Below are 16,531 nucleotides of genomic sequence, written 5' to 3'. Positions count from 1 at the left end.
ATCATCACCACTGTCCATCTCCAGACCTTTTTCATCATTCCAAACTGAACCTCTGCAACCCTTAAAAATAATTCCCCATTGCTCCCTCTCCCCAGGCCCTGGTAAGCACCGTTCTACTTTCTGTCTCTGTGAACGATTCTAGGGACCTGTTATCATCTCTTGTTCAATCCCTCACAGCGGCCTCGCCTTCAGCATGTCTGTATCCAGACTTTTGGTCTTCCCACTCACACCCCTCTTCCCTGTCATTTTCTTTTTTCTTTCTTTTTTTTTTTATGGAGTCTCACTCTGTTGCCCAGGCTGGAGTGCAGAGGCATGATCTTGGCTCACTACAACCTCTGCCTCCCGGGGTCAAGCGATTCTCCTTCCTCAGCCTCCCGGGTAGCTGGGATTACAGGCGCCCACCACCACGCCTGACTAATTTTAGTATTTTTAGTAGAGATCAGTTTCACCATGTTGGCTAGACTGGTCTTGAACTCCTGACCTCAAGTGATCCCCCAGCCTTGCCTCTCAAAGTGCTGAGATTACAGGTGGGAGCCACCACATCCAGCTTCCCTTTCATTTTCTATGTACAAGAATGACACCAGCATCCCCTGGCTTCTAATACCTAAAGTGATGCCAGCCTGGATGAGGGTGATGACAGTAGCAGTTGGATGGAGAGGATATGCACTAGAGAGACTGTGGACTGAATCCATCCAACAGCCACTGTCACTACCTTCATCCAGGCTGCCATGATCTTTTGCCCAGATTATTGCAACAGTCTTCCTAGTTCATCTTGCCAACTCCTTACCTCTAACCTAGAAAAAAATCCATCTTTCTAAATTACAAATCTGAGCATGGCATTGTCTTCAAATCCTCACTAGCTCCCCATTGCTTTGAGGATAAGATCCAAATCCTTCAGGTAATGCATGAGGCCCTTGATCATATCACCCCTGCTCACCTCTTCAGCCTCATCGCTAAATGCTGACGCTTCCAGCTGGCTTGAGTTCCTTTTCCATTCCTGTAATGACACGGAGAGCTTGTTCCAGCCGTTTCTCCTCCCAACACACCAACTCTGCTCCCTCATCCTCTTTATCTATCCTACTTATTTTCACTTCTTTCTACTCATCCTTCAAATAATAATTGAGACTTAATAAAAATTGAGGCTTAATAATAATTAAGACAATAATAATTGAGGTGGCTAACATTTACTGAACAACTGCTATGAACTGGGTAATCCTCTGAGTTCTTGAATGTATTTCATTCTTTTTTTTAATAGCATTAGGAGATATACCTAATGTAAATGAGGAGTTAATGGGTGCAGCACACCAACATGGCGCATGTATACGTATGTAACAAACCTGCACATTGTGCACATGTACCCTAGAACTTAAAGTATAATAATAGTTTTAAAAAAGAATGTATTTCATTCTTATAACAGCCTTATAGAGAAGCTGCTGTCACTATCCCTGTTTTATAGATAAGAATAAATTAAGTAACATGCCCAAGGTTGTACAGCTATTATGTAGCAGAAGCAAGTTCAAACATCAACTGTTAGGTCCAGGCCCCTGTTTGTTTTGTTTTTTGGTTTTGTTTTGTTTTGTTTTTTTGAGATGGTGTCTCACTCTGTCACCCAGACCAGAGTGCAGTGGCGCGATCTCAGCTCACTGCAACCTCTGTCTCCCGGGTTCAAGCGATTCTCCTGCCTCAGCCTCCCTAGTAGCTGGGATTACAGGTGCTGGCTACCATGCCCAGCTAATTTTTGTATTTTTAGTAGAGACGGGGTTTCACCATGTTGGCCAGGCTGCTCTCAAACTGCTGACCTCAGGTGATCTACCTGCCTCGGCCTCCCAAAGTGCTGGGATTACAGATGTCAGCCACCACGCCTGGCTGGGCCCCTGTTCTTAACCACTGATATGCACTGCCCCCATCAGCTTAGATGCCACTTCCTCCAGGATGCCTTCTCTGATTGCTTGGATCTATGTGCAGGTCCTCCTTTGTCACTATTTATTTATCCTATCATAAAATTTCCCATCTCTACTGCAATTGTGTGTTTCCACTGCTGTTATAATTGCTTAGAATTACTTGTTACATTGTTAAAATCATTAAGAATTCAGTGAGGACAAGGGGTCTTATTTGTCATGTCTGGTAAACAGTGGGTACACAGTTAATATTTTCAGTGAATGAAGAACACTCTAAGAGCTATAAATGGATTAGAACAAGAATGTCCCTGGAACTGCAGAGGAAAATAATCCAGAAATGTCCATAAAAAGTCATTGTTCCTCTTATTAAAGAGAGGAAATAATGCTTAAAAAAAGAAAAAGGGTGGAGGGGATGTGAAAGGGAGAAAAAACTCTTTGAGTGATGTCAAAGAACTATTTCCAGAAAGCTGGGAAAAAACTTTACATATAACTTTTAACCTTTAGGTGAGATTAAAAAAAAAAATTACTATAGAAACTAAATCCTTGAATGTAATTCAAGGGACATATGAGCACTTACAAAAGATTTTTCTGGGTTTTGTTTTTTCTGTTTTCATGACTGAGTTAATAATCCCAACACAAAGCATCTCTGTATGATTAGGGGTTAGTTATGGATCCTCAAGGAGCTGAATACATACTAAACCTAACTTCGAGAAGAAAGAATATTATCACCTTTTTGAAAACATATTTCTTAGCTCAACCGACGTAACTAACTGTCATTCAGGATATTTGAAGAGAGGATTATTAAATTGTGCCTTCAAATATTAGTGACCCATTCCTTTCTCAATAACTAGGACAGATATTTCCATGTGTCTGTCTATCTGGGGATTCTGGGAGCAGGGTTTTATACTTAGTTGCATACTTGCCTGTTTCATTGTAGCCTTCTCTTTTACAAGAAAGTGTCAGCTGCCTCTACTCTGTTGTTCCTGAACCATCACTTACTTTGTGTCCAAGTTTGCTCTAGGCATTAGGACTAGAACAGACACAAAAACCTCTGCCTTCTTGAAGTTTACATTCTCCAAGTGTGTGGTTTACCTACAGAATTCTTTAGCTAGATGTCTGGGGAATGTTTCGTGTTTTTTGCTTGGGTTTTGGGTTTGGGCTTTTGTTAATAACGTAGAAGGGAATGGAGGATCATTTCTGAAATTTTATATTATTTTCTTACATAAAATTTCAATAGATAACAGAAAAGGACAAAAAAATAAAAAATAAAATAAAATTTCAAGAGCTGACAGATGGATAAACGGTCATTATACTGAGAACCCTCTTCCAAACCTATCACAGGGACAGAAATTCCCACAAATTTGCTCCTTTATGAAAGTCCTCATATTGCAAGCTTACCTTTGGAAACAAGGGTGATGGATAATATATCCATGGCACATAACAAGTTAGAGTGAAATAATGGAAAAGTGTAAGTAGCTATGGCTGCATGCAGAGTGGGACCACAGGGTTTGAGGTATGGAAAAAGAATAGGGTAGAGAGTGAGAGGTGGGTTTCTGAGCAACTGGGAAAAGCATGTGGATATGAAGAGGAGCTGGGAGCCAAGGGCAACTGTTCCAGAACAAATCTGTATTTCCCCTCTCATCTGCTCAGCCTTGAGAATTTCTCCAGTATACAGCTTCAAGAACCTCTTCTAACTTCAGTTTGTATGAACTCTACTTGGAATAGGATACAGGGGGGAGGAAAGGAAATAGGAAGTACTGCTAAACATGAAGGTATTCTCTTTACATCTGAAATATTGAAAAACAGAAGAAAGTCGATTGCATGATCTCAAAATGGGACCATGGTGTATAGAAATTTGTGTTCAAGGCAATTCTCTGGAAAATGGTCATTGAATCATATGATAATCTATACATAATATGATCATTTTGTTTTTGGAAGTCTTAATAGAATAAATTTATTTACCCATGTTTAATAATTTGTGATTTTCATGCCCTGAGTTTCACATTAACCTTAGTGAAGATATTGTCTAAACTATTTATATAAATACTATATTACGCATTGTCTTCCTTAATGAAACACAATAAATATGTTTACCCACCCAATACATTTATTTCTAAAATTTAACTTTTACTTTTCTCTCTCCATTTTCTCTTCTGAGTTAAGGGTCATCAATTACTTTTTTTGCACTGTCACCCTCCTGGGTGTTTGAGATCCAGGGAAGCTCCCAGGCCCCCAGCATGGCTTTTGTGTCAGGATGTCATTTATCCTGCCCCCTAAACCCCCTGTTCTTTCCCATTGTAGGGATTTCGACCACTGAGCTGTGAGTACAAGATGGAAAATGTAACCAGGATGGTAGTGTGCGACCTTGGGAACCCTATGGTGTCTGGAACAAATGTAAGAGAGAACCAGAAATACTGACTGATTTCCTTCTAAGTGGACTTTACAGGGAACAAATGGAAAGCTCTCCAGTTACCACTCAGCAACTCAGCACCTAACAGCAACAACAAATTAGGCAGGAAATTACCAGAGTAGTGGGATTTCACATTATAACCTACACAGAGTGAATTGTCCCAGGCTAAAAACACAGAAAGATGCATGCTCTTCTGTGCTTTCTCTTTATACATTACTCTTGCCTGTCTTTTAGTTACAACAATTTTATACACTTTGTTTTTACTATAGATATTTTCTTTAAATACTTTTTCTTTGAATTCAAAAAGAAATGCAATTTAAGTTAAAGACTCTAAAAATAACCAAATTAGGACAAAGATTTTAGCAATGGCAATTAAAGGAAGGACATGATATTCAACAGTGACCATAGAATTCCCTTTTCAAGGGAGATTCAGGTTCGTATTTGCATTTTAAAGATGCTGATAAGTCTTTCAGTTAATAAACCTTTTAGCCTGATGTTTCATACTATTGCTTGAGCATTTGAAACTTTTCTCAAGTTAGAATATTATGCTAGAATGATATTTTTGCTCTTTTATGCTATAACGTTGCATTGATCTTGGGTATTCAAAAATGTGCTGAAACTATAGTAAGCTCACTTCTTGGGACAAAAATAAATAAATATTTCAATGGCAAGTACATTCCTATGACATATTATTATTGGTTACCATGGATTGATTATCCTCTAGGTTATAAACTCATCACTGGGAGGAGGGGAGCTTTTTTATGTTATTTTATTGAATTTTCAAAACAACTTTGTGAGTCAAGTATTTTCTTTATTTTATGGATGAGGAAACTGAAGCTCAGAGAAGTCAGATGAATTGGCCAAAGCCTCACAGAGGGTAAAGGTTAGAACAAGATTCAAACCAAGTCTTACCGCAAAGCCCATGTTCTATCCAGTCTGCAACATGGTGAAAAGCCCTTGGATAAAAACAAATGAGTAACAGATGAGACTTTAAAATGAAGCATTGAAAGAGAGAAGGGATGTCTACATTGAGATATTAGAACATTTTTCACTATCATAGTCCTTTTATCTGGAAGCGAATGAATCGTTTTGCTAGCTTTTTGAGAAAAATCCAACCACCTATTTTATTTTGACATGGAGTTTCATGCTTCTTGCCCAGGCTGAAGTGCAATGGCACGATCTTAGCTTACCGCAACCGCTGCCTCCCAGGTTCAAGCGATTCTCCTGCCTCAGCCTCCTGAGTAGCTGAGATTACAGGTGTATGCCAACGTGCCCGGCTAATTTTGTATTTTTAATAGAGACGGGGGCCAGGCTGGTCTCAAACTCCTGGCCTCAGGTGATTCACCCGCCTTGGCCTCCGAAAGTGCTGGAATTACAGGCGTGTGCCACCGAGCCCGGCCTCAATGGCCTAATTTAATATGAAGAGGGTTACCTAAGACAAAAGAGAAATGAATTGAGGTGGTAGCAACAGTGTCAGCATCTGTAGGTGATGGACCACTCGTTCCTTTTTCAGTATTAGAAGTGTTACAGCTAGACCAGAGGTCATCTAAGGATAATCTTGGAACAAAACTGGCCACCAGTATCATTCAAAGTGGAGGAAAAATGGCAGTGTGGTCTTAACCACAAATGTGTTTATATGAAAGGATGCCAATTAATTTTGCCAGCAAATAATCTTTAGAAGTCAGGGAAGTAAATTGTTTATATTCGTTTATCTCTGAGGTCTATAGTAGAAGAAACCTAATAGCTTTCTTATCTCATTCTTTAGTGCCCTTAAACACATCAACTTTTATTGCATTCTGTCTTGTTATAAAACACTGTGATTAATATTCTTCATTTTGTGCTTTACAAAGAATACTCTCAGTGGGTTGTGGTAAAATTCCAAATGGAAAAGCAGTGCTAAAGATTTTAAAAGCATCACAAATTGCCAGAAATGTTTAGTTCTATCTATTATCTTTTAAAAATCATTTTCAAGTGACTTGGTATTTTAACTTAACAAAATATTCAAGATAGTATTCAGAAGTTTTACTTCTGATTTTTAAATAGTAAAGTCATTTCCATAGAGTAGCTACAGTAATATAAGATGTTTATATGCCAATAAGATTCATAACAAATTGCAAATTTTCTCATGGGAAAGTTTTTTTAAATGGTAGAGTCAACGAAAGCACTTTAAAATCACTGTCGTGAGATCTGGTGTTTGATCCTAGTTAAGGACATATGCGCCTCTTACCAGTATGAAATTGTCACACGTTCACTGGGTCTTTGTCCCATGCTGATTGTTCTATAATGAAAACCATCATTAGGTAGCCTCTATCGCAATACAATAAGGTTTCTATCACTGGAAATAAGCAAACAAGAACAAACTCTCACCATTCTTTCGGCATTTTTTTGGTTTTGTTTTGAGATGGAGTCTCATTCTATTGCCCTGGCTGGAGAGCAATGGCACGATCTCGGCTCACTGCAACCTCCACCTCTCGGGTTCAAGCGATTCTCCTGCCTCAACCTCCCGAGTAGCTGGGATTACAGGCACTCACCACCACACTCAGCTAGTTTTTGTATTTTAGTAGAGACGGGGTTTCACCATATTGGCCAGGCTGCTCTTGAACTCCTGACCTTGTGATCCACCCGCCTCGGCCTCCCAAAGTGCTGGAATTACAGGCGTGAGCCACCCTTGTGCCCAGCCTCTTTTGGCAATTTTTATTGCACTGCTTCTATATGCCAGGTTCTAAGCTAGAGTCGGCAATATAAAGACAAAAACATACAACCTTCACTCAATAAGAAACTCAAAATTAGCAGTGTCATAAGTTGAGTGGTGGCAGAGTGGTAAAAAAGGAGACAGAGAATAAAAAGGAGAACAATTCTGCCTGACCCAGCCCATAGAATCAGAGAATGTATTGCAGGAGATATCTCCTGTCCCAAGCTTTCAGGCATGAGTTAGGAGTTCTTCAAGTAGAAAAGGCAAGAAAAAGCTAAAAGCCTTCTAAAAAAGAGAGAAGAGGCTGATAGAAAATTGCTCCTTTGGAATTTTTTAAAAAATTTATCCGGCCGGGTCCTTTGGCTCACACCTGTAACCCCAGCACTTGGGGACGTCAAGGTGGGCAGATCATGAGGTCAGGAGTATGAGACCAGCCTGGCCAACATGATGAAACCCCATCTCTACTAAAAATACAAAAAATTGCTGGGTGTGGTGGCACACACCCATAATCCCAGCTACTCAGGAGGCTGAGGCAGGAGAATCACTTGAACCCGGGAGGTGGAGGTTGCAGTAAGCTGAGATCGTGCCACTGCACTCCAATCTGGGCAAGAGAGCAAGACTCTGTCTCAAAAAAAAAAAAAAAAAAAAATTCCTTGCTGGGGCATAATGCCTTATAATTAAGACACTTCAGACACTTCTGGGTTTAAACACCAGCTATACCAGCTGTGATACTCTGAGCAAGTCACACTGAAATAAGAAAACACCTACCTGTAGGACCGTTTGGAGCAATGAATGATACGACAAATGTAAAGCCATTAGGACAGTACGCAGCTCGAAGCACATTCGGCAAGAGCTGGTGAACTGGAGCTGCTGATTTATGACAAAAGAGATGATTTATTATTAGTTCATATTATTACTGATTCATGATGTGAATATGAGTTTTTGTTAATGGTTTGATTCTGATACTATAGTGGCTGTGATAACAGATTTGAAAGTTAGCTTGCAGGGATTTAAATTCTAGCTCTGTGATTTATTTGCAATGCACCTGGAGCAAGGTACTTCATCTCTCTAATCCTCAGGTTGCTGCTCAATTGTATAATGTCAGCAACAACAGCCCCTACCCCAGAGTGCTTTTTGGGATTACATGAGATCATGTGTGTAAGGCATAGTACAGTGCTTGGAAGAGTAAGTAACATAATATTACAGATGTGTTAACTATTATTTTTACTTCCTTATTTATATCATCATTGAATTTATTTTCCCCATGTTTTTATCTATTTCCAGGTTATGAAAATAATAAAAGCAGTTTTAAAAATTTGGAAAACTTTAAAAGGAAAAAGTAATCCATGTAACTGTAACCTCAACTAGAACATATTATTCTGAAATGTTTTCCTATAGTATATCCGCACTCCTGTACTGTAGAGGAATTTTTTGATTTGTAGACTTTTAAAACCAAAAACCATAGCTGAGGTGCACTGCACATAAACATTGTAACCTTCACTCATTGTTGGTTGTTATTACATTACAAACATTTTCCATAGTGTTGTGTTGACTTCACAGCTATAATTTCAATGACTACATAAATGTCCATCAAACAGAAGCATCATAGTTTTCTAAGTCAATTTCTGGCCAGGTGTGGTGGTTCACGCTTGTAATCCCAGTACTTTGGGAGGCCGAGGCAGGAGAATTGCGTGAAATCAGGAGTTCAAGACCAGACTAGACTCTGTCTCTACAAATAACAAAAAAGTTAACCAGGTGTGGTGGTGTGCACCTGTGGCCCTTGCTACTTGGGAGGCTAAGGAAGGAGGATCACTTAGCCTGGGAAGTTGAGGCTGCAGTGAGCCATGCTCGCACTACTGCACACCAGCCTGGGTGCCGGAGTGAGACCCTGTCTCAATCAATCAATCAATCAACCAATCAGTGTCTTCTCATATATTTGGATTATTTTCGATTTAACACACAAAAAGGTGGCAGGAGAAGAGGCAGTATAGGACTAAATGGAGAGAGACAACCAACCTGTACTGTGACCTGAATCTTCTGGGGCCTGTAGTTCATTGCATGACTTCTCTCGGCTCTCAGCCACCTGGGGTAGAAGCAGAACAAAGGAGAGAGTTACAGTGATCCAGGGTGGGGTTTTGCAGGAATGACTTACAAAATATTTTTATGTTGTGTACAAGCTACTCTTGTGTAATAGCTTTATGTCCTGTGTGATTTTATTTTATTTTTTAGTATTCCCTGGGCCTCCGATTTGCAGTTCCACGTCTTGAGAAAACAAACATGAGCATTAACTTCAATCTCCAAATCAGAAGGTTAGACCTTTACATGCCTATATTGTTGACAGCACTCAACAGAAAAGAGATCCACAGTGAAATGATGCCATCTGTCAAGGCCCTTGGCCTTAAATAGCTCATCTGAAATTAGAACCCAGAATTTCACAGCCCATTTCTTCTTTGTTTTTCTCAATTGTTTCAGTAATTTCAACATTTTAGGGGTTTTGAAAAAGAGATTGAATTATACAGACCAAGTTATGAGATAGCAAAATTTTGTCCTGGGCACCCTCCCACCTGCTTTACTTCCATTTTTCCTCATTCCAAAGGGCATGTCTTTCCCCACCCTAACTCCCATGCTCTCAGCTGGGCATCAGCTAGTCCCTGAGAACAAAATCTGTGAAAAAAAAAAAGCATAGATTTTGCAATGGCAATCCTGAGGTCTCTTCAATTTTCAAGAATGAATGAATCTCTGATGGCTTACCTATGCGCACTGTGGCAGGATGCAGGTGAGATACTCTATTTTGAGGGCAAGCCCTTCTCTAGCAATGATAAGCAGTGCCATATAGGTAGCTGCCTCTCTTTTCTAAGGCTGATGCTGTTTGAGAATTCATCTGTAACTTTACCCTCTTACCACCTATTATGTTTGCTCCTTTGTGTCTGAAAATAATATTTCGTGAACAGGAAGACCTGAAGAAAGTAGTAGTGTGGCATTTGGGCTGGGGCTTTCCAGCTGTGAACTTAAACCCATTAGCTGGGTAATGGAATCAGTTTAATGGCTCTAGACCCATATTAAAAGGAATTGAATGGAAAGTATCATACAATATAATATATATTAATACAGCTCATGAAATATTCCTTTCGGTAAGTATAAACATGTGTAGTAAGATGTCTAGTGAGATGTATGTATTTTTTGTGGTCTGCAGCTTAAAAAGTTTGAAAAACACTGATGTAAACAGGACATGCAAGCTTCCTGTATTTATTTATACCTTGCCTGGCATGTTGAACCCTTGCTCTAACTATTAAATGAATATGAAGTCAGTATCCACAACTTGAGTCTCAAATACTAGTGTGCAAGATGGTTAATTTCTAAGTTTATCTTAATATCTTGCAAGAAGTACCATTACAGTGTGATAACTTTTAGAATAATGATTCCATGCAATGGATTACTTTTTAAATAGCTACTTCAATAAAAGGCTTAGGATTTTTTAAAAATATATAAACTCTGTAAGAATGTAGCAGATTTTAAAAATCCACAACCCATGTCACAAATTATTCTCCCACCCCAAACTCTGTGATAGATTTCTAGAGAGGAAGGTTTTCTCAACTTACCTGAGCTGTTCATTTCTGACCTTAATGAAGTCTTTCTCGAATTTAACTTAGACATTTTCTGCTGAATTTTAGGTTTTTAAAATCTGGATAAAATTTAGTGATGGGATACAGATGGAATAAATTCTTCTGTAATATTCCTTCATTTTACCAAAAGCATGTTAAATCATTTCTTTGTATCTATAAAAATATATCAAAGGTTTAGGTAGCCCTAAATATTTTTATTTTGGAAATCTTCTGTTGATATTTCTAAGTATCTTAAGAAAAAAACAAAAACAAGAAAAACATGTCATGGCAAAGGACCACCATCCCTCCAGACAGTAACCTGAAGTTTCTATTCCTCTGCATCATTGTCTTTGTCATTGATCCTCCAGTGACATGAAGCTTTGTGTCACCTGTGGAAAGATACATCTCTCATAAAATACACAACCTTTATGTAGAAAAGAAGTCTGGTACAAAGCAAATTCATTGATATTTCCTCCTCGCTCTTGGTTGAAGTTACAAAAGAGAATGGATGCAATTAGTAGTTCATCTAAGAAGCAAAAGACACAAGGTAGTTTTCTAGATGCCTTCCCCAAGTCCATCCTGTAGATCATCATTTAAATAATGAATTCAGTAATGAAGTGATGAATTTGCTGTAAAATAGAAGTGGCCACGTTTTTAACATTCCCCTTCATCTAAAACAAAGTTTCATGACTGATTACATTCCATTTCCACTCGCGACTATTTTAACATTACCCTTAAAAAATATAAAAATGCAGAAATGCAGAAAGAACTGGAATATACATACAGCATTAAATTCCCAAAACATACATTATAGATATAAAAGCAAGAATAGTGTTTGAGGCTGGGCACAGTGGCTCACGCCTGTAATCCCAGCATTTTGGGAGTCCGAGGTGGGTGGATCACTTGAGGTCATGAGTTCGAGACCAGCCTAGCCAACATGGTGAAACCTTTTCTCTACTAAAAGTACAAAAATTAGCTGGGTGTGGTGGTGCACGCCTGTAGTCCCAGCTTCTCTGGAGGCTGAGGCAGGGGAATCGCTTGAACCCGGGAGGCAGAGGTTGCAGTGAGTCAAGATTGCGCCACTGCACTCCAGTCAGGGTGATAGAGTGAGACCCCATCTCAAAAAAAAAAAAAAAAAAAAAAAATACAGCGTTTGAGGAAAACACTGTAAAAACTCAATTACTAGGGTATTTGAGAGGTGAGCATTTATCTGCATGCTTTGCTGGCTGACTCCAAAGTTGTAAATAAGGATCTAAATGGATGGTTTTGCATTTGGTTTAAATGTGTTTAAACCAAAAATAAATTAAACCAAATGTTCTGAAGTCTAAACTCTTACAGGCATATATTGACTGCCATGACCTGCATTTAATGAATCCCTTTTCCACAAATAGAAGACAAGAGAGAAATGGGCTTTATATGTTAATAAACTTAAAATATTTCCTGTTACCAAATATTTGCATTAAGCGGTCTCTCCATGCCCTCAGTCTACACGACATAAACATTTTCCTCCCTGTGTACAACGGGTCTCAGATTGCAATTGCCACATACAAACAGGTCTTGGTGACTGTCCTCAGAGTTTCTTCCTTAGTAATGGTGAGATGAATACTGTGTTATCTTTGCTGACATTCCAAAGACCGCAGAAAGCATAGAGGGAATGTTAGAATATAGGAAATAGAAAATAGTAAGGAAAAAGAAAATAGCATCAGAGTAATAAAGTGAAAAACATGTCTATCCATAGTATATAACATAGGGTGCAGTCGTAGAGAGGAAATTCATCATTCCTTGTGTAGAACTAGCACCAACAGTTTAAATAGTTCAGCTTCCATGGTGGTGATGGATGGCTTGTTTGGACGTAGCAGCGGTATTAGTGAGGGAGCTTTCCTTTCAGGAAAGAGGTCAACGAAGCATCCAAGTTATTTATCAAGCCTGGTTCCTTTCTTACAAGAGATATTGCTGACACCACTAGTATGCAGTAGCAAGTGTCATGGCAAGTCTGTGTGACAAAAGATGATTTTGATTAGCCGACCAGAAGGTCTGGACTCAGAGTTTGCTGCTGTTCTTGCTGCATTTCAAAACAGCCTCTAAAAGCCTCGTGTTAGACTTGTTTTCAAGGATGATTTCAATGTTCAATGTCTATTTACATATTCAGGGTATTGTGGGTAATGAAAAGTGTGTTATTTAAACCACTTGGGAAGAAAATACAATAGAATTATGCAATAACTTACATGAAACTTTGTTTTTTCATAATTCTAATTTCCACGGCTGCCAAGCAGTAGTGAACTAGAAATAGAAAAAAGTCTGGTTAATCTGAGGCACAAATATATTTATATTTCCAAACTGAAGAATTACCCATAATATATTTGGAACCATAAAGTCTACAATAAGTAAAATTACTTAATTACTTCTTAATGGTTAGAATTCAGAACACTGCCTTAAAAACACACACACACACACACATTTTTTTAGTTGAATGATCCTCCCCAGATGTGATCTTAATAAAATGGCCTGGAAACTGGGGTTCAGCCTCTGGTGAACAAGTCCCTTAAGCTCAGTCACGGGTTTAGTGGTGATGCTCCATTCCAGGAAATGAGCCTGACATTTGCCTGTTTATATCTTTTATGTGTGGTTGCAGTTTAAGTTGTCTTATCATTATATACAATCGGCCAGGACTTTTCAAAAGCATCATGGGAACAATTCTGCCTCCTCCTGCTTTGAAAGCAGAACTTTATCATATCCTTTCCAGCTCTCACATTTGGAAAGCTTCAAAAGCTAGTCAGAACCTACCCCATTACCATCATCTTGGTGCTAGAGCTTGTCCATCGAATCAGAGTGAGATCTGCTGCTAAAAAAAGAGGAGGCCTTCTCTTCATAACGACACCTGAATATAAACATGACCTGTTAGTGGTGATGTGGCTGTGTCTCGGTTTGCTAAAAGCTGCCTAAGTTTTTAGTGACTTCAGTAAAAGCATAATAGGATTATAAAATGCAGATGGAAGCTGCCTTCAAAACTCAGTTACTGGTTGAGCGTCTTTGTGAAGTATGTTTTATTTCCCTTATAGCACATGCATTTTGAAACCCATGCATTTTTAAAAGTTGTTTCATATCTAATTATATTTGCTGGAGAGAAAAACCCCAGCAAACTTAAAAAATAATTTTGCCACTGTTCAAAGAAATGTTGTTAAACACACACCTTCTATCTAGACACTCTTAATGCATTTTGTAAATATCCATGTCATCTCCTAATTGCCTGTTTATGAACTGGCCAACTTCCTTGGGTCTATATTCAGGGTATTGTGGGTAATGAAAAGTGTGTTATTTAAACCGGTCTTTTAAAATACCCTCCAACTCCTTGTCCTAGTTAGCTGGTGAGTATGCAGTGAATATATGCTTACTTTAATACTAACTTAAGAAATAAACCGTAAGGAAGATGAAATTGCTGCCAAGCTGGTGTACGGTATGATGCATCCCAGAGCCAAACACAAATGCTGTTTTGATTATGTATTTCTTTGCATTATTCATGCCAGTTCTTCTCTTTATGAGCAAAGAAAATCAGGAGTTGGCTGTGCTGTCACTTCCTATTTAATGGGAAATGAACATGATATGCGCAGAGATGTTAAGGAATTTGTCAAAGGTAGAAGCTGCAAAATGAACTCAGTTCAATACATTTTTGGTTTAGCCATTTAAAAAAGTGGTAGTTTTGGCCGGGCACGGTGGCTCACGCCTGTAATCCCAGCACTTTGGGAGGCTGAGGTGGGTGGATCATGAGGTCAAGAGATGGAGACCATCCTGGCCAACGTGGTGAAACCCCGTCTCTACTAAAAACACACAAATTAGCTGGGTGTGGTGGTACACTCCTGTAGTCTCAGCTACTTGGGAGGCTGAGGCAGGAGAATCGCTTGAATTGGGGAGGGAGAGGTTGCAGTGAGCTGATATTGAGCCACTGTACTCCAGCCTGGCAACAGAGGGAGACTCCGTCTCAAAAAAAAAAAAAAAAAAAAAAAAAAAAAAAACGGTTAGTTTAGCTTCTCTAAATATCTATTGTATTTCCAGATAAAGTGTCTCTTCATAGATAGTTGTTACATTACTATTGATCATAAAAGATCTTAGCATTTTCTGTACAAATGGTTATGATTTTGGAAAATGAATACACTTGTATCCTGAATGATCAGGTTAGTAACGTGTGTTGCTCCTGTGATATACAGAATGTTTTTTATGATCATATATTGTAATAATACACCTGAGCAGATAGATTTAAATCACATGTCCCTGTGTTTTAGTTCCAACAAGGACAATCCAGACAGCAATTTTGTGAGCCTGCAAATCAACATCACTGCTGTAGCACAGGTGGAAATAAGAGGGTAAGTAGTAAGCAATGCATAGTACGATATCCTTCTGTATGTAGAGTTAAGATAAAATACTAGTGAAAATGATGTGGAATTCTCCTGATGCATTAGAGATCACAGTTCATTTTGGATATTAATTTTCACTCTTTTCTACTGATCGTTATTAGCCTTCCATTGGAAAGCACAGTAAACCCTAAATAATAATTAACTCCAAGAATGTCAAAACAAGAAATCACTTTATGCCAGGTGTGGTGGCTCATGCCTGTACTCCCAGCACTTTAGGAGGCCGAAGTGAGCAGATCACCTGAGGTCAGGAGTTTGAGACCAGCCTAGCCAACATCGTGAAACCCTGTCTCTCCCAAAAATACAAAAATTAGCCAGGCATGGTTGTGGGTACCTGTAATCCCAGCTACTCAGGAGGCTGAGGAAGGAGAATCACTTGAACCCAGGAGGCAGAGGTTGCAGTGAGCCAAGATCATGCCATTGCATTCCATCCTGGGTGACAAGAGCGAAACTCCATCTCAAAAAAAAAAAAAATCACTTTATTCCCCAAATTGACAGTGCAGTAATCAAACTACAAAAACCAGTTGATAAGAAGCCAGATAAAATAGACAACCATGTGATTCCCTGAAAAAAAGTCTCAATTCTCCAATAATTATTTTAGCATAATGACATTTTAGCCTTACCATGCCACATCTGGAGTTTAATAAATGACTAACTCTCAGATGCAAGGGTCGATTGGATCTATATTTTATATCTTTTTTCTTGGGTCCTATCCTTTAAGGAAGGTGCCAATAAGCAATCAACTGAGAGACAGGGGGAAAAGGGTCAAGGAAATGACTACCAGCTGCAAAATCCATGCCTGGGGGAAAAAGAAATCAGAAATGGGTTGTGTGTAGTTCTTATCTTGCATGAAATTGGACTTCATTGATTTTTTTTCTGATGATTCTGGTTTTTCAGAACAATCATGGACTTGGCTAAAAATGCCAACTGGTATTTTGGACCAAGTTGTCACTGGGGTTCCAGAATCCTGGTTTCCTTCCTTTTCCACGGTGGTTTACAAGCTTCGGTGATGACAGCTGGTATTCCAGCAGGCAGAGCCAGTGCTGCCATGGGTCCTGCCATGGGTCCTGCCCTGCTGTCCTGGTGCCGCTGGGGCGCCCCCTAGCGGATTAGAGAATAATAGCAATGTCTAACATATACTGTTCCTTTCTGGGTGCTACTCCAAGTTAGCCCATCTTATAAATGAACTAGTATCCTCTTTGTACAGGTGAGGGAATTGCGGCACAAGGAGTTGAAGGTTAAACTAGAAAATGCCAGAATGTAAATATAGGCAACTGTCTCCAGAGCTCATGCTCAGAAATGATCATGCTATCCTGCCTGGGATATAGTTTTTTGAAACTTATCTACATAAAATCGTATTTTATGTATGTTTCTAATTTTTTTCCATTCAAACCAATGTTTTTGAGATTCATTTTAGTGCACGTGCCTGTAATTCACTCATGTCAACTGCCTGAGTGTTACACTGTAAAACTATACCATCGTTTATCTTATTTTACTTTGAGACTGGGCCTCACTCTGTCACC

General features: G+C 39.1%; 1 protein-coding gene across 2 annotated transcripts in view; it reads left to right on the top strand.

Annotated features, from left to right (window-relative positions):
- The window catches only part of ITGA8 (integrin subunit alpha 8), a 199,316-nt gene that overhangs the window by 111,664 nt on the left and 71,121 nt on the right, over positions 1–16,531 (top strand). For both annotated transcript variants that reach the window (XM_024253918.3, XM_024253917.3), the window contains exons 21-23: positions 4,200–4,292; positions 9,230–9,309; positions 14,880–14,960. In XM_024253918.3, the coding sequence (XP_024109686.2) occupies positions 4,200–4,292; positions 9,230–9,309; positions 14,880–14,960 (254 nt within the window). The remainder of the gene's footprint in view (positions 1–4,199; positions 4,293–9,229; positions 9,310–14,879; positions 14,961–16,531) is intronic.

This window comes from Pongo abelii, chromosome 8 (genome assembly GCF_028885655.2).
Source record: "Pongo abelii isolate AG06213 chromosome 8, NHGRI_mPonAbe1-v2.0_pri, whole genome shotgun sequence".
Taxonomy (NCBI): Eukaryota; Metazoa; Chordata; class Mammalia; order Primates; family Hominidae; genus Pongo; species Pongo abelii.
Note: the sequence above shows the minus strand (reverse complement) of the source record. Positions and strands in the feature narration are given on the sequence as shown.